The sequence below is a fragment of the Marmota flaviventris genome, chromosome 7, assembly GCF_047511675.1.
Source record: "Marmota flaviventris isolate mMarFla1 chromosome 7, mMarFla1.hap1, whole genome shotgun sequence".
NCBI classification, from domain to species: domain Eukaryota; kingdom Metazoa; phylum Chordata; class Mammalia; order Rodentia; family Sciuridae; genus Marmota; species Marmota flaviventris.
This window is the reverse complement of record NC_092504.1, coordinates 111,659,935-111,679,647: the sequence shown is the minus strand read 5'-3', so window position 1 is coordinate 111,679,647 and position 19,713 is coordinate 111,659,935. Positions and strand designations below refer to the sequence as shown.

The 19,713-nt window shown below is 38.8% G+C and overlaps 1 protein-coding gene across 1 annotated transcript in view; it reads right to left on the bottom strand.

Moving 5' to 3' along the window:
• Spmip2 (sperm microtubule inner protein 2) overlaps positions 1-19,713 on the bottom strand; it is a 71,743-nt gene that overhangs the window by 29,688 nt on the left and 22,342 nt on the right. Inside the window, exon 2 of the mRNA XM_027926586.2 lies at positions 9,636-9,868. Coding sequence (XP_027782387.1) covers positions 9,636-9,868 — 233 coding nt within the window. The remainder of the gene's footprint in view (positions 1-9,635; positions 9,869-19,713) is intronic.

The window sequence follows — 19,713 nt, the reverse complement described above, 5'->3', positions numbered from 1 at the left end:
TCTTAGTATATCCAATTTTAGCTCTCTTTACTAGAAAGAACCCTTTTTCCATCTCTATAACCCTGGGTATTTCTCACCAGTAGGATGAATACAGTGGCTGTGCATTTGGAGAATTTGTAGACACTAGGGTTTTCTTCTCTAGCCTCCTCCTTGGTAACATAGAACTCTCAGTACCAAACATTTGAGTGGAAAAATCCCCCTAAGGCTACCTTTTCTTATGCTAATGTATTTTTCTCCAATTGCCTCAATTTGCAAAATATTACAGTTAACCCCTTAGGTGTCTTTCTTCCCACAGCCTGTGAGAAGTGTTTCCTGTTGAAGCTGCATCAGCAAGTTGCATAATATTACCTCTTCAAGACTGGATCTGTCAGGAGGGAGAAAGGGGCATAAAGGCCTTTATATGAATGGAGCATTTGAAGTATTTGTTTTATATTCAGAGCATGGGTAGAAACAAAAGAATTCTTTTTGGAAAATCAGTATTTAAGGTATAACCTCTGTGATGTATTTTTCTTATTAAAAAGTTAAAAAAAAAAAAAGAAAGAAAGAAAAGGGGGAAAAAGAATATAGAGACCATATTTCATTTTATACCACATTATAGGCGGGCTTGAATTGCAACAGGAATGATACCCTGGTCCTCCTCCTCCTCATCTTCTTCTTTTCTTTCTTTCTGTTTTTTTTAAAATATAACTGCAGGGTTTTTAAATAATTTAAACTAATTGATCAATTTCCAGCAAATAAGGTAAAAATTTTCATGAGTTTGTTGACTATGGTCCTGGTGTTTCTGTTTTCTGTGGGGTGTTCAAATAAGGAGCAACATATTTCATCATGTTTCTAGGGTCCTTATAATGCTGTAGTTCAAAATTCTGTGCAGGTAAGAAAACCTCAAACCACAGGTATCACCCTGATTTCCACTTTGAGAGACCTCAGCACACAAACCAGTCATGCCAGCTCTGAACTGCTGACTTAAATAAAGAACTCTGAGAAAATAGGTGTGGCTTTAAATTGCTTAATTTGTAATACAGCAATTGAAAACCAATATAATCTCCATTTTATAGATGGGAAAACTGATGAGTTCTCAAAAAAAAAAAAAAAAAACCCAATAACAACCAATAGCATGTGAAAGAGGTAAATAAAAAGTTTTGCAACTGACCACTTTAGCTTGTAAGCCACATACAGCAATAGATTTGCCTGGAAAATTAATGCTAATTATCTAATTGATTCTTGAAGAAAACGCAAATTTCTGTTATGTTCTCCCACTACTCTTTCAGGGAGACATACATTTTCCTCAGTGTTTCTATGATTCGTGATACACTGAGATTTTTCTTTCAGTGAAAGACCAGAATTTATTCTGTTGAATGTATTTTGTTGGGAATTGCTATGATTTGTGATGGGTAATGAATCTTTCTGATAGTTCTTGAGCCATATTGGCTCATTATTTCTTCCAGGGTCTGAAATTTGAGCAAATTCCACTATTCAAGCTACAGGAAAGCAACACCAGAGCTTCCCAAATCTCTGAGCACTCTTTGCACAGTTTCTGAAATACAATCAAGCGCCTATTTTGCATTTGTACTCACCCTTGGAGGTTTCTAATGCATTTACCACTGTTGTTAATTGTAAGGTTAAAAAGTGAGCTTCCCCCAAGTTAATTGCCCAATTAGCTCTACCACTAGGGGTGGTAGTTCAGGCATTTAAATGCTAACAGAATGTATAAATTTCAGTGAAAAAAAAAAGGTAAATAATTTTTGAATGATTTTATTGAATAACGTGGGAGTAGAATAATTGCTAATCTAATGCACACTTAAAATGTCATTTCTATCTACAATTTGGTCTCTCAACAAAGTCACTGCATGAGAATAATGGCAATTCTGAGTCTACATCTCTCAACATTTCTGGGTAATCACCTAACCCATGTGATGCACTAGGAGGTGGTAGACAGGCGTGAGTAGTGCTAATATTATCAGTATAAAGTCAAATACAACAAATTTCAGAGCCAAGTTGCTCAAAGCTGGTTGGAACATGGCTTGGGACCGAATAGCATAATTGCTGACAATAGTCACACTAAGAACTTCTGCAACAACACAAAGAAATTTTCACAGTAGACTCTTATAGCACATAATTTCAGTGTAATTTTTTTTGTGCCCAAACACAGAGAAGGGACCACATAGCAGGGGTCCCCATATAAATGAATTATTTCTAATTTTCTCAATTAAGATTCCTTGATTTCCTAGATTCATTCCTGGGCAAAGAATAGATAGCTCCAGATTTCTGGTCTCATTTGCTCTGCATTCTATGCATTTTTGTCAGCATAGTGGAGTTACCCTGGGGATGTTGGGTGTGAATAGTGGAAAACCATCATTGTCAGTTTATGATGATTTAAGGATTTCCCCAGTGAGCTTAAAAAGACAGGATCAATGGTAGATTTAGAAAACAGATGTCCTGTTTTTTGTTTTTGTTTTTTTTAAATACACCTGTGCTTAGATCATGCACAAATTTCAGAATTCTTTGACAACACACCTGAAAGAGCAGTGAAGTCATATCACGATTTTACTAGAATCCATTTTAAGTGAATCCTTTTTTAATTTTCTGTGTCCCCATCATTACTGAATAATATTTATTGAAAATATACAACATATGCTTAATTATTAACTTTGAGAAATTAACATTAAGAAGTTTTTTTTTTTTTAAGAAAAAGGTGATTACATTTAGATATATACTCAAGACATTTAGATATATACTTGAGACATGTCAGGCTCTAGAAAAGTTGGTAACCACCAGGAGGTATTTTTAGCTTTCCTTAATTAAAGGATAAAACCACCAGGAGGCTTCAAATAGCACTTGGTACCTTTTTCTTGTTTCTGCTCACATATCCACATCTTAACAAAAGATGGGAAAATCAGAATGTGTTTCTTTTTCAATTTACCAATAATTGCCTATTAGTCATCTCAATAGAGAAAGTATTATGTTTAATTGAGAGGCCAGGTCATTTAGGGTTGAAATGCCCAGTAGAAAGTGCCTGGCTCATTCGAATTCACTATTCCTCATGGAATTACCCCAAACACAGTGCAGAGAGTGCAGATCAGTGGCTATGTTGTGAGCTACTGAAGGCACTATTCTTTTAAAACTATTAATCAAATTTTATTTTTACTTTTTAAAATTTTGTTTTTGATGGGCTGGGGTTGTGGCTTAAGCAGTAGCACGCTCGCCTGGCATGCGTGGAGCGCTGGGTTCGATCCTCAGAACCACATAAAAATAAAAAAATAAAGATGTTGTGTCCACTGAAAACTAAAAACTAAAAAATATATACATTAAAAAAATTGTCTCTCTTTCTCTCTCTCTCTCTCTCTCTCTCTCCCTCCCTCCCTCTCTCTCTCTTAAATTTTTTTTTTTGTTTTTGAATTTGTACATAAAATGTTGCACATATTAGAGGCTGGGGTTGTGGCTCAGCGGTAGAGTGCTTGCCTTACAGATAAAAGGCCCTGGGTTCAATCCTCAGCACCACATAAAAATAAATAAATAAAATAAAGGTATAAAGAATATTGCCCATATTAATGGGGTACCTGAAATATTTCAATACCCAATTATGTAATGTTAAACTCAGATTAAACATATTTATCTCCTCTAGCATCTATCTTCTTGTTCTTTCCACCACCCCCCCCCCCTTTTTTTTTGTGCTGGGGATTGAACTCAGGGTTGCATTACCACTGAGATACATCTGAACCCTAATTAAGACAGGGTCTTGCTAAGTTGCTGAGGCTGGCCTCCAACTTGTGATCTTTTTGCCTCCGTCTCCCAAGTCAGAGGGATTTCAGACATGGACCATAGTGCCCAGCTTATACTTCTTTAAGAAAACTTTCCAGCTCCTTTCTTTTAGATTTTTTGAAATGTGTAGCATATTATCATTATTGATAAATACCTTATTGTGCAACCGCACACCAGAACTCCTTGCTCCTATCTGGCTGTAGCTTAGTACCCATTGATCAGCCTTGGGCCATCTCTCCCTTTCCCCATTTTCCTTGCTGCAGGTCACCACCAATCTACTCTCTACTTCTATGAGGTCAAAGTTTTGAGATTCCACATAAGAGTGGGAGCTTGTCTTTCTGTGCCTGGCTCATTTGAATTCACTTTTCCTCATGGAGTTGCCCCCAAACACAGGGCAGAGAGTGCAGATCAGCGAGACCCAGCCACCTTGCTATTTCCACGGCCTGTTAGAGAAAGGAAACATCAAACCTAAAATTTATTTTCAGGAGGTTCAGTTCCAAGTAAGATTTCATAAGGAGAAGACTTCCTTCAATTTATTTGAAGAATTCCATAGAGCCAAGCTTTATAAAATAGGCTAAAACATAACCCTGTGTAGAAGGAGGTTAATGGTATTAATATACTATTTTCAAAGAAGTAAAGGGTTTCTCCTCCTTCACAGATGGGCAGCATGTGGCACTCCCTAAGAGCTTCCTGGGGGATCATGAAATGTATTATTTTATCCAGCACTTAAGGATGAAAGGTGATAATGCAATTATTTTTATGTTAAACCACAACTGTTAGGATGCAAATAACTACAAGAAGAAAAGAGTGAGAACTAAACACATGCCTATCTGGAAAAGAACATGTCTAATTTTAGAAAAGCTATTTTCTATTTTGCTTAGATAACTTGGTTAGAATGGGGAAGCATTATTATCTTTTCAAAATCTTCTCTATTGATAACAACATCTGGAGATTAGGATTTTTAATGAGATTCAACAATGTGGCTGTTTTTATAATTGTTCTAAATGAGCCAAAGGTAAATGAAAATTTGGGGGGGGGGGTAGAAAAGAAACCCAGAAATTCTGAAATTTGTTTTTGGGTATTCTATATACTTAGCAACTCCATACTGTTAATGCTTCCCCCCCCCCCCCCGCCCCCAGGTGAACTTAAAAAAGGGAAGGACATTTTGGTACTGCAGAAGTTAGGTTGGGACAAGGAAAAAAGGTTTTGGCTCGGTGAGACTTTACTATCATCTCTCTTGTCCCACTCCCACCTCCCTGTAAAATACTAATGGTCATATTTGATATTTTTTGAAGGGTTATAAAATACTTATTAAGTAAAAAACTCAAAAATAGCTATCACCAAGCTATTTGACCATCAAATATATGAGTGGTACAATTTGTTTTAATATTGTAAATGAAGTATACTGTGTGCAAACAAGGCAGAGTGGGAAACTGGGAGAAAACTAAGAGCACCATGAAGACAGACATTCCTTACCAGAGAAGGCAACTAGAATCGACCTAGTCAGATACCACCTCACTTTACGGAAAATTGACAACAGAAATGAGCATGCTACCCAGCAGCTCCAATCTAATGTTTGGACCTTTGTCTGTTGTTTCATTTATTACATCATGTACTTCCTTGAATTCCATGTCCTGGGCTGAAATCTGGGCTATACCATTAACTAGCTGTGTGGCCTCAGGCAAAAATCTTACCTGTCCATATTTCAGTTTCCTACCTGTAAAGTAAAGATAATTCCTTATTAAATACCCAGTTACTTGTAGCTGTTTTCTTTTTTTTTTTTAATTTTTATTGTTGGTTGTTCAAAACATTACATAGTTCTTGATATATCATATTTCACACTTTGATTCAAGTGGGTTATGAACTCCCATTTTTACCCCGTATACAGATTGCAGAATCACATCAGTTACACATCCATTGTAGCTGTTTTCATATATGTATTCTCTAAGTAAATCTATCATGAGGAAAAAGTCTAATAAACCGACAAATCTTGAATGAGCTTATCCTACTGGCCTTCAAGAAATTCAATAGCTCATCAGAAATCTGTTCAAATGTCCATAAAACTGTCCCAAAGAAGCCCTCCTAGCTCATGATAGTGGAATTTGGTGCAGTTAAAAATGAAGCAGAGGGCTGGGGTTGTGGCTCAGAGGTAGAGTGCTCACCTAGCATGTGTGAGGCACTGGGTTCGATCCTCAGCACCACATAAAAAGAAAATAAAGGTATTGTGTCCACCTACAACTAAAAAATAAATATTAAAAAAAATGAAGCAGAAATAACAAAACCTCAAATTTTTTAGTTACTATATCACATATGAATATGTTGATGGATTTTCCTGGTTCTCTTGGGATTTTTAAAAGTTACCATAATGTGCAATGAATTGGTTGTGATATATGTTAAGATTAATTGATTTAATGGTGTCTTTGGGATCACATCAATGAAGAGTTAGTACTTGAGAGCAGTGTGACATCATTTCTGTGGGAAACGCAAATTACTTAAATCATTTTGTCATGAGGTCAGAGTGCAGGAGCAGAAAACAGCCATCAAGGAAGCTGCTGACCCTTTTGAGGTTTGGGTTGAAGAAAGGCCAGGGGAGCAGAAGCACACCAGCCAGGAGGAGGCAGGTTGAACTCCTAGATTCTTGTGGAGACAACGTATATAGTTTGGCAGAGACCAGATCCATTTAAACAAAAGGAATATGCTGCTCTTAAATCTGAAATAATAACAAAAATAATGGTTCCTCACTGATACACACATGCATTATTATGGCATCATAACCCACATAAAGTGAGGAGGAAATAGTTAAACACACACACACACACACACACAAAAAAAAAAAAAAAAAAAACAGAAGAGAAATCCAATCTTGTGGTTTTTTACTGACCTCTAAAATGTGGGAGGAATTTTTCAGGTGTCACTCAGCATGGAAGTTATTATCTTCCTGCCAAAAGCCAGATGATCTATTGAAACCCTCCTCCTGCCCCAAATAGGAGAGACAGTTCCCAGGTAGGGGGCAGCTGCCCCCAGGCATTTTAACCAGGAGTTTATTGAAGGTGGCTGAGCTTCCTTTGCTGCCGGTCTTAGACCTGCAGCAATAAATTAGGAAAAGCAGCTGTTAGAGCTATAAAATCCAGTAGATGAAGGTCTGAGCACGAAGTGAGAGACACTGAGGAGTGTCTGCAGTCAGATCAAAACAAGAATTGACCATTTTTAATTTGCATTAAGATGGAACCAGGAAGATTGAGGGATGTAGAGATTAGAGAAAGGTGAGGTACTGGAGAAAGAACTAGAAGTGGACTGGGACATTTCCTAAGTGGCACCACACTGGACAACTGATTGGCTCTGCAGTGAAGCTAACCTAGGTTAAGACCACTACTCTGACAGCTTGTGTGTATGTGGGAGTGCGTTTGCTATGTGTGGTGTATATATGTGTGTGTCAGTTCACGTGTCAATCATGCACCAGGTCTGATTGGTTGGAAGTAGCTGCCTGAAGCTGTGGGTTGATAAGGAATCAAAATCTGAGTCTAGACTCAAAGAATGGTATTGTGATTTTCCTTGGATAACAACAGAGGGAAGGAAGCTCACCTTAGATATGCAGAAGATGATTAGCATTCCCAGGGACAAAACCAGTTTTAACCGGTAGTTAAATCGCAGATGGTTCTTTGCTAATATGAATAGTCATTCTAAGTGACCAATATTCATGGTCATTGTTAGAATAATTTTGTTCTCATTATAAAGCTCTATGTCCAGGGAATTCTTTAAAGTGTTCTTCAAGCTTGTTATCTGAGACAGATAGATCCTTGGAAATAATTAATGTTAAAGTGCCAGGACCGAGAAAGTGTGTAGATGCTCAGCACACTTGGGATCATCTTATACCACATGCCAAACAAATCCAGTTTCTGAGTGTGTGAAAAGTTGGAAAAGAAAATCCCTGCATGGCTCACACTAACTGCCACAGAGATCAAGAGGATACTGTTACCAAGCCCCATTAAATGCAGTCTGAAATACTAACAAGAGAAACTGAATAAATACCTTCCTGGAAAGCTAACTTCCAGTGACCATCTCTTTTAGATTCTCAACTTGCTTTAAAAACGAAGGAATGTTTGGTTGCACTTCTTTTGAGCAGATAAATGGGTCCTTAAGTTAAAGATTAAGAAGGAGGAGAAGTCATACATGCTCAGATGGCCAGACAGGTTGCAGACTGTGTGTAAGCAGGACATCCCCAACCAAAGGGAAGCAACCAGGCAACCAGAGTTTGGGATCTCTTAGAACTGACTGCTTTGCTTTGGGGTTGTACTTTCCTTGCTGGTGGCCAGTTTGATATTTAATCAAATTTCAGAACTTCATTTTTGCCTAAGTGGAATAGCATAAAGTTTAACATTATGTTTCAGGGCATTCATTCTGTTTCAATGATACTGAGTAACATTAAACACAATTCTGGCACAATGGCTCAGACCAGTCCTTCTAACTACTCAGGAGGATCACCTGAGTGCAGGACCAGCCTAGGCAACATAAAACAGAAACAAAACAAAACAAATTAAAAAAGAAAAGAAACACAAGAATTAATACAAATAGCTAAAATTTAGATATCAACCATTTGTCAGACATCAGGCTTAGTGCATTTCTGTGTTCTCATATTTAATCTTTGCAACATAATAATATTAAATACATATAGAGGTCCTTACATGCCAGGCACTATTCCTGGCACCTCACAAAATCAACCTGTTTAGTGCCAATGACAGCCCATTAAGGTAGATATTAAGATTTCATAATGGGAGGCCGGGGTTGTAGCTCAGTAGCAGAGCACTTGCCTAGCATGTGTGAGGCACTGGGTTCAAGCCTTAGCATCAAATAAATAAATAGACAAGCAAAGGTTAAAAAGATTTCCTAATGAAGAAACAGAATCACAGCAGAACTTAACCATGGCCATGCACAGCCAGGAATTGGTAGAACCAGGATACGAATTCAGGTGATCCTGTGACGTGGGCCTCCCCCTGCCAGTACTGCCAGGTGCAGAGCGGGAAACAGGAATGCAGAAAGGTGAAGTCATTTGCCCAAAGTCACAGAGATAGACCCAAATCAGAGTTTCCAATTTCCAAGACTGAGTTCCAAACTATTCTCCTGCATAGACAAAAGTTGGGCTGTTCAAAGGTCGGTCTTTCTTTCGTTCTTGCTTTCTTTCTTTCTTTTCACCATGTGGGACTGCACTACATTGCCTTAAGAATTTGAAGAACTCTGGTTATTGCATAACTGGCACATTCAGTTTTCAGACAATGCAATAGGCCTACCTAGAAATAGATACCTGAATTCTCAGATTCTGGTTCCAAAATCATTTGCATTCCCTTCCATTCCCAGAAGAGACTGTGGGCACATGCCTGTGTCCACATCACCTAAAGGAAATCAGACAAGGTTTCTAAGACTCATCTGACTGCATACCCTGAATTACTGACACACAGGCATGTGCAATTCAGTGGCTTCCAAAGATCTGAGACTCCTGTTTGGGCTCTGTGGATCATGTCCAACACGTTTTCCTTCCTTGACACCGCCCACTCACAGAACAGTGCTGGGATGGGGGAAGAGTGTGCGAATGCCTCCGCATCCATGTGACTCAGAATGCATCCCCAAACCAAGTCCAAATGCTTTGGGATTATCCATTGCTTCATTTTCTTCACACCTCCCCTCTCTTGTATTAAAAGGGCTAAGGGGGCGTTGCGGTAACAAGAACATTTATTCAAACAATTTATGTTTCTGAAAAACTAGAATCCCATTATTTTTTCCATAAGAGATCAAGTACCTGAAACAGCCTATGGAAGCAAACCCAGAAAGAACTGAAGTCACGAAACAATACGCTAGGAAGAGCATAAATCTAAGGGCAGTACCTTGATATGAAAGCCGCTCTCTCGTCTGGATTTGTTGATGAAATTATAGTCTTGTATTCCCCAACCAACTCCACCGACATACTCATGTTTATATTTTGCTGGCCAGCTTCTGTTTGAGGCAGGCCTCCATAAATATTTAAGATCTCCAGTTTTTTCTAACACTGGACGCTTTTCTCCTATATAGGAAGTGTGCTGATGAACTTTAGGTAAATGATCCTTTACATAATGTGGACCTTAAAGAGACAGGAAAAAAAAGAAAAAAAAAAACTTTAACAACATTCCTCCCACTTTATGCTAAGATGCTTTTATTTTAATGGTGGAAATAATAATAGCCACTGTTTACCATGTTTGTAAGTGCTATTATAAGCCTTTTAGATGTGTTAATTCAATTAATCCTTATTAATAACCAAATGGGAGAGGTAGAATTATTTTCCTCAGATGGGAAAGTAAGGCACATAAAGACTGGTAGCTTGTCATAGCTAACAAGCTCTTCATGCCCAGAGAGGCTGCTGTGAAAGTTGGGCTCTTGATAACCCCACTAACTGCTCTGTTTAATATAGACATATTTGATATACAAAAATTCCTCACACATGCCACATATTCAGAGTGTAGGTCTTCATATGTTGGGGTGTTTTTCTGGATAAAATCTGAAATGAGAGGATATTCCCCAAATGTATTAAAAGCAATTGGAAATTGAGAAAATTACTAGATGATGATGAGCAAAGTCAGGGGTGTTTAATAAATATTGGTATTTAAAATGTCAGACAAGGAACAAAAATGAATGATGAAAGTGAAAGTGAATGAAACAGGGAAAAATAGACGTCTGGGAAAACATCACTTAAAGGTGGTTCTTGGAGTCAGATGATTTAAAAGTGATGAAGGGGAGCTTAGTCCTTTTGGAAGGATGGTACTGATGACAAAGAGACAACGGAGTCACTTGTCCAGGAACAATTTTGAAAATTCCAGAACCCAAATGGATTGTATAGGTAGGGCTGGAGTGGTGGCTCAGAGGTAGAGGGCTCACCTAGCACGTGTGAGGCACTGGGTTCCATCCGCAGCACCACATAAAAATAAAGATATTGTATCCACCTACAATTTAAAAATAAATGTAATTTTTAAAAAGATTGTAGAGGTAAATCAGGGATACAAAGAAGGAATTTCTGCTTTCAGTCTAAAAGTTCATCAAAGACCTTGGAGGAGAATACTGCATGGAGGTCACTGCCCAGGCTCCTCGAGGCCACACGGCTCCTTTCATCCTACTCTCAGATCAGGGAGCTGGGCATCTGCAGGGAGCACAAGATGAGCAGGGGATTGGATTCACTGCCCCTGCCACATGGCCCAGGTGTCCCTGTGGGATGGTCAATGTGCTATCCAGTCTGTGATTAGAAGAGACATCTCTGCTTTCCAGGCAGGTTGCAAACGTGAGAATTGTTCAGACACATGATTTGGGCAGGTGTTTTCACAGCTTCCTAATCACCATCGCTCCCCGGGATGCACTGAGTATTCACCAAGTAGCTAATTTCCCCTGATGAACACTTTGTAGCTTCAGTTTTATTTGCTTCAGGTTTTCACTTAGATCTAATGGCTCGGGTGCAGAATTGTCAGAGTACAAAAAAACTGTTCTCTTCATCTGTATGACTCCCGTCAAAAATAAAGACATGAATGCAATCTCTTCTAAACAGGGTGAAATATGGAAGAACTGTGTTAGTGTTGCTGGAATTTAGGTCAGAGCATTCCCACCTGTTTCCCAAATACTGATCCCATGAATGTACCATGTAGGTATATGGGAAGGGAAGAGGCTCCATAGTCAAGTACATTTGGGAACACTGCCTTTTGGATACTCCCGGCCTCCAAAAGCATATTCAGAGTTCTGAGAGTCCTGTGGGTAAGCAAACCTGTTTATGATTATGTAATCTAGAGTCTCCGAATTTGATTTAAACATTGATTTTTTTTTCTCCATCAGGTTACTTATATGCATTCTACAGACACGGAAAGATTTGGGGCAATAATGACCTTCTATATAATATTTTGGTTGTTAAAATTTTGTCACCACACACTGTTATAAAAGTGAGGGTAGGGCTGGGGTTGTGGCTCAGTGGTAGAGAATTTATTTGCCTAGCACACATGAGGCACTGGGTTTGATCCCAAGCAGCACATTAAAAAAAAAAGAAAACCCTGAATAAACAAAATAAAGGTATTATGTCCATTTACAATTAAATTTTTAAAAAGTGACGGTAATACCAGTGGCTCAGGAGGCTGAGGCAGGAGGATCACCTCAGCAATGGAGAGGCACTAAACAACTCAGTGAGACCCTATCTCTAAATAAAATGCAAAACAGGGCTGGGGATGTGGCTCAGTGGTTGAGTGCCCCTGGGTTCAATCCCTGGTGCCTCAAAAGAAAAAATAAGTGAGGATAAGTGTGTATCTGTCATTAATTCCTCATTCTGTGGACTGCCATAAATTTTTTTTTAAGTCGTTATTTGCCATCTGTTTGGATTCATTTGTGCTGCTATAACAAAATGTTTGAGATTGGGTAACTTATTAAGAACAGGAATTTATTTTTGCTCACAGTTCTGGAAGCTATTGAGTCCAAGTCAATGCAGAGCAGGTTTGGTCTCTGGTGGGGGCCACTTTCTGATTACAAGATGGCACCTGGTTGCTGCGTCCTCACCTAGCAAGAGGCAGGAGGGCAAGCAAGCTGCACACTTGTAGGTGATGCCTCTTTCACAAGGGTCTTAATCCCATTCATGAAGGAGGACCCCTCATGACCTAATGGCTCACCTCTTAATAATATCACATTGGCCATTATGTTTGAATACCTGAATTTGTATTGAATACCTGAATTTGTAAGGGACACATTTCAACCATAGTACCAGAAACCCAAAGTACTTTGGAAAGTGCTCATGTTCTGAAATGTGTGTGTGTGTGTGTGCGTGTGTGTGTGTGTGTCTAGACAGGGTGCTTCATGGCTGACTTAGTGAAGTCATTAAACTTTACAAAGCCTCTGCCTCCTCAGGTATGCTTTAGAGATGCACAATGCAATGTGCACAGCACAGTGCTAGTTACAGTCTTCCTGGATCACAGTCTTCCTGGGAAGACCCTGCTCTGGCCTTGTAAGCTATGTAACTGACTCAGGTGTCTGCCTATGAAGCAGAGACATGAGTAGACTATGGTAGGAGGTAGATCCCCACAATCACAGCAGGTCTCCTGCAGCCACACCTGGGTTTCCCTAACCAAAACATCCCTTTATCACTACCTATAGCAACACCCAAAAACACAGTGTATGGTTCTCCAAAAGTCCTTGTGTTAAAGGTTTTGTCCCCAGGAGGCGCTATTGGGAAGTAATGTGGACCTTTTGGAGGTGGGACCGAGTGAGAAGACCTTATCTAGAGGTCTTGAAGTTGTACCTTCAAAGGGAATTTGGGGACTCTGGTTCCTTAGTCTCTCTTTGCTTCCTGACTCATGGCATGAGCAGTTTTCTCTGACATGTGCTCCCAGCCATTACCACCCATCCCTCTTCAAGGGCCCAAATCAATCAGGCCACCTGGTATTGGACTGGAACTTTCAGAACTGTGTGTTAAATAAATCTTTTCTATTTTTAACTTATTTGCCTCCAGTATTTTGTTACAGTAATATAAAGCTTACTAGTGCACATGGTTTCTCAAATAAGACAGTTCTGAAGGCATTTGGCTTTAAGTAACCCACGTTTTTATTTCTAAACCTCATTCTTCAGAGCCTAGACTTTGCTGGATTGGATTCCCTGATTAAAAGTAAATCTTCCAATTCATGCCAACTTTTGGTCTCTTTATAACAAGTATCATCTTTGTTTAATTGACTATTGTTGCTATATCCCTCAGAATGTTTCTAGTGTTTCTTCATCCTGCAGCAAGTTTTCTTGGACATTTCATCCTCTTTTCACAAACTCAAGCCCTCATTTGCCAAGAGTGAAGTTGGCTGCTCTTAGGTTAATAAAAATTAATAAATAAATCCATCCCATGTTCTATCTTCTTTGAAGTTTTCCTTCATGTCTGGGCACCAACTCTAGCAGGATGACTTTTAGCTATAATATTCAAAAGGAGCTGTTGTTATCTAATGTTGGTCATAATCCCTAACTCTTGCTCTGGTGTAGTAGCTACATTGTCATGGGGAAGGAAATGTACCATGAAAATCTGTATCATGAATTATGATTCCACATTTCTCTATTTTTGTGCCCTGGAAAAACTATGATTTCAAGGACAGTAGGCAGATCTAACTTGTACTCTCATCTCTCTGTGTCCTCAACTTTACTTGCTCACTTATCTCTGAAATGCCAGCTACAGTTAGAAATGTGGCTGTGGGGTTTTCGTTTTTGCTGTTTGTTTGTCGTGTGTGTGTGTGTGTGTGTGTGTGTGTGCACGCGCGCACGCACTGTGATGAAACCCAGGGCCTCCTGCATGTTAAGCATGTACTCTACCAATGAGCTACAACCCCAGGCATGAACGTGGTTTCAAACCCAACTAGTATAGGTAGAAACTTTTGCATTATCTTATACAGGTTTTGTGATCTGGGGAAATTTATCCAACTTCTGTGTTTCCACCTCCAAATCTGCTAAATGGAAATAGTGTTGCCTGTGTTATAGCCTTACAGGAAGGAGAGAAGAGAATGCATTTTATACTCAGCTGAGAACCTCGCATATAATCCATACCTAATGGTATTATATGGGTTCATTTTGTTGTTGTTGTTATTTTCTAACTTGAGACTTTGTCTTACCTCTTGTTTCTTTGTTTACATCTTGGGAGCTTTCACTAATTAATGATTTATTTCTTATTGTGAATGGAATTCAAATCCTTTCTTCAGAGTTCTTTAAGATCCAGGGTCAGCAAACTGATTCTTCTTTTACTCTTCTACCCAACCATTAAAAAACCCAAAACCATTCTTTGCTCATAAGCCCGACAGAAAAAGGTTGCAGAATGAATTGGATCCAGGAGCTCTAGTTTGCCAATCTTACAAATTGATGGTAGGATCACTGAGGAAGTGGATGCCAGAGGCAGGAAAGAGCACAGGTAAGAGGATCTGGGAGGGTTTTCAATGAACTTCATCTCCTTCCAACATTTGAAAAAAGGCCCCAGCTGAAATGTGTAAAAATCTTATATAGAGAAGGAGAAAATCCCACCTCTGAAACAAATGTCTCTTTCCAACATCTCTGAATTTTCATTGTCTCATTTAATTTGATCTTTTGCTGATTTCTTCATTTATTCAACAAATACTGTGAACAGACGCTGTCTGTCAGGCACAGTTCTGAGTGTGGGGAATCTAGCAGTGAATACTATGAAGTCCTGCCTTCATTGAACTTACATTCTCTTTGAAAGACAGGCAAGAGAAGCAAATCATCCTTCATTACCTTCTTCTGAAAGACTAAAACAGCCTCCTATTTAGTCTAGGTTCTGGTTTTTTTTTTCCTTTATAATCCATCTTCCAGGGCTATGTATGCAACTCAGCAGCAGCACACTTGCCCAGCATGCACAAGGCCTTGGGTTTGATCTCTAGTGCCCCCCCAACCCTCAAAAAAAAAAAAAAAGTCTACTACAGTTTGCACAGAGGCCTTAAAATTTTATTATTATTAAGACAAATTTTACAAAGATTATTGGGATTATTGTAAATGCTTTCTTTTCTTAAACCATCCTAAGTCAATATGAAACACCCAGCACATTGCCTTCATAGAAGCTTCATTTAATTTCTGTTTTCTTCTCTATATCATATTTAATGGGGATCCTCTCCATTTGTGAGCTTCCAAAGAGTAAGGACTATTATCTTATTTATCTCTATTCATTCTTAAATGCCAGCACAGTGCTCTGAACATAGGAGATCCACACAAGAAATAAATGTTGAATGGATATAGCAAATTGTTAACTGAGCAAATGAATTAGAGAATTCCATCATAAGACTGAAGATATATAAACTCATGTTGGAAAGATGTAAGTGCTGTTTTAAATATCTAATGAGCCATTTAATTTTCAGAACTGTCTTAAATTCTTCTATTCTGGACTTTAAGGTAAGACACCAAAGGGTAAAGTCAGAAGAACTGCTTTTCACTATGTTCAATTATTCATTCATTCACTCATTCATTTATAACATTAGCTTTACTGAGCTATAATTCACATATCATCCATTTTTGTCCACAAAAATCATAAAGACTTTAATATTGCAACTGTGTTCTAAAATGTGTGAAGACAAACCAAGAATTTCTTAACAATGAATATCATGTGATATTTCTGAAATAATAATACAAGCACTATCTGATTACTTACAATCTGAAAATACTACTTCACCAGAAAACAACTAAAACGTTAATGCCAGCTACCAACCAAAAAGGCATACGAAGTAGTCAGAAGAACTTAACCACTGTGTTAGTCAGCTTTCCATCACTGTGACCAAAACGCCTCACACAATCTGGAGGAGGAAAGATTGGTTTTGGCTCATGGTTTCAGAGGTTTCAGTTGATGGTTGGGGCTGGTTCCATTGCTTTGGGCCTGAGGATGAGACACAACATCCTGGTGGAAGACACAGTGGAGGAAAAGGGCTCAGCTCATGGCTGCTAGTAGGCACAGCAGGGGGTGGGGGGGAAATCAGGAAGGTGGGAGGGGACCTGGCACAAGATACAGTCCTCTAGGGCACACTGCCCGTGACCTACTTCCTTCAGCCCATGTCCTGTCTGCTTACATTTTCCACCACCTCCCAGTAGTCTATTCATCTATCTATGGATTAATCTACAGATGAGGTGAAAGTCCTCATGATTCTCATGATGACTTCCCAAAAGCCCCACTCTGTATTAGGGACCAAACCTTCAACACAGAAGATTTTGGGGGACACTTCATATCCAAACTATAATAACAACCCTCCAGAGAGTCTTGTCCATATCCACCTAACCTTGACTTATCAAGTAACTATCAATTAGAAGTCACAAATTTAGGTGGTGCATGCCTGTAATCCCTTGGGAGGCTGAAACAGCAGGATCACAAGTTCAAAGCCAGCCTCAGCAACAGTGAGGTCCTAAGCAACTCAGTGAGACCCCATCTCTAAATAAAATATAAAATAGGGCTAGAGATGTGCTCAGCGGTTGAGTGCCCCTGGGTTCAATCCCCAGTACCAAAAATAAATAAATAAATAAAAAATAAATCACAAATTTATTTTAAAATTATTAAGACTTTTAAACCTTCTAGATGTGCTATATATTTTTAAATTTGCAAAACAACATATTTCCGTAGTTCTAGGCCTGTGATTATCAACTGGGGGTGATTTTGTCATTCAGGGGTCCCTAACAACCACCAAAGACATTTTTGGTTATTACAACTGGGGATGTTTGCTCCTGTGGCCTAGGGATGGTACAAAATACTCTACTACACACAGCAAAGTTTTCCTCCCTCTAACACAGAATTACCTGGCCCCAAATGCAATAGTCACAAGGTTACGAAACTGTTTTAAATAGTCTAGAGCATAATACAACACGAAATACCATCTATCCAACTGTCTGACTGCTACATGTTGGTGTCATAATATTTACCCAATGATAGCAAGAAGGCAGTATAGCTGCAACATTATATAGGCATCGAGAGAACATAGAACTAAAATAGAATCCCAACTAATTCTAACAGATCCAAACTTAAGTTGTTAACTATAAAAATAATATTGGCTGGGGCTGAGGGTATAGCTCAGTAGTAAAGTGCTTGCCTAGCATACACTAGGCCCTGGGTTCAATCTCTAGCATTGCAAAGAAAACAGAAAACAAAAATGCATGTTTATAATACTGGTAACTTCTCAGACTTTTTGTGGGATATTAAATTTAAAAAAGTTTTTAGGAGCTTAGAACAGAGGCTGGAACTCAGTGGAATCACTGGCATAGTACACGTTAGTGAGGAATGTGTCTTCCAATATGGAACCCAATATTAACAGAAACTAGTTTTCTTACAAAGCTAGCAATTTACTTTTGCCAGCTCCATCTTCTGGACATAAAACATTCTTGTTTCAAAACCTGCCTCTTCTAGAGCCATGCCATTATCTTGTTGTGATTTAGAAAGAAGCTCCATGTTCTATCTGTAAGCCCACTTATGCTCTCAGATGAGGTAATTCTTTCTAGGGTCGAGGGGATGATTCAAGATGCTTTTCTACAAGTCTTCTTTTTAGGTGTTAATGAGAAAAGTGATTCCTGAAATCCTTCATGTGAGCCATGCTTCAGAGAGGAACTTTCCCCACTATCCTGAGACCTGCTCTTTTGACCTATAGTGGCCTCTGTCCCAAAAAAGATGGGTACTTTATATCCCAATTCCTTTTTCTCTATAGGGAACCAAAATTCAAATGACAGGGTTTTCTCATCTGAAACCAGAGGCCAGAGGAAGTAGAGCAATTACTTTCAGTTCCTAAAAACAAAAGACCTGTCAACCCAGAATTCTATATTTAGTATTTTTTCAGGAAATTAGGGGGAAATAAAAGACATTTTCAGACAAAAAAAATTCAAATCATTTGTCACTTAGTAAACTGAACGTTTAAAGAAGTTCTCAGAGATAAAATGTTAAAAGAAAAAAATCTTGGGGCAGCAAGACATACTAATAGAAGCAGAGAGAAGGACAAGAGCTCATAGTAATGTTACTTCATTCTATAATATTGCCTCATGAGGCCAATCCTATATCTCAGTGACCAAAATGAAATATACCAAGGAAATAAATCAAAAGGAATCACATGGAATGTGAAAATGGGTATTTTAGTAAATACATTTTGATAATCTGTTGACAAACAACGGCATAATTTGGCCATTGCAGATATGCAGTGCAGAACAGCTTGTCAGGGGAATCAAGCCCAGGCAAGGGTCAGAGGGCAGTGCCGGGAATGTGGAACTACGAAATGAACTCTAATGGGCACATCTGACACATGTAGGTAGGGAGCAAGAGAGGACAATGTTAGAGACGAAATGCCTCAAGTCCTCATGTGAATAAACCTCTCCAGCTCTAACAGTGACCACAGGATGGACTCGTGGACTGGAAAATTTTTAAATGCTGCATTTAATCCAGTCAGTGCAATTACGCAATGGGTCCAACTGTTGACAAAACTGAATGACGTGGCTTATCAAGTTTCTGAATGAGCCAAATAAACATCAGGCAGAAACTTCCTTTGTACATGCATTAGGTTTTTTTCTCCAATGATAAACCTCTTTGTGGGTTACCTGAGTCACAGTTTCTAGTCAGAATGCTTCCAATACTATAAAGGGATTAATCTAACAATAAGATAAGTGAGATGATAATTATGCATTGAATTATAGATTGGGACTTGGAGTTATAAAGTATTAGAGAATCCAAGTGATGGCCTATGCCTGTAATCCCAGCAATTTGGGAGGCTGAGGCTGGAGCATCACAAGTTTCAGGTCAGTTTCAGCAATTTAGCAAGACTCTAAGCAACTTAGTGAGACTCTGTCTCAAAATTAAAAGTAAAAAAGGATTGGGGGTGTAGCTCAGTGATGGACAGCCCCTGAATTCACTCCCCAGTACCATAAATAAATAAATAAATAAATAAGAAGAAAGAATACACATAATGCTTACGCACATTTCAACCAATGGTTCAAATAATATTACCACCTTATTAAGTGCCCAGTGCTAATTCAGTATGAACAAAGATCAATACGACATGGCCTCTGTTTTTCTGGTTTTCCGTACAATCTAAAAAGAACCATGCTTATCTTCTTTAGGACACATTTTCTGCTCTTTATAACAAACATTTATTGAAACTTTATGGTTTGATCTGTGTTTCATGCACATGCTGAGATTTCCTAGATGTTTCAGGAGTGTATGTTTTATCTGCTTGTCAATCCAACCCCTTTAGGAATTTGCACTATCCCAAGCTTAAGCTTGGTGTTATAGTTTGGATATGAGGTGTCCCACAAAAGCTCCTGTGTTCATGCAGAATATGAAATGATCAGATTATGAGAGCTCTTTGAACTTGAATGAACTGTACATTCATTCAAGTTGTGTGGCTGCAGGAAGTTAGGTCACTGGGGATGTGACTTTGGGGTTTATATTTTATCTTTGGCTCCTTAGTGTTCTTTCTCTGCTTC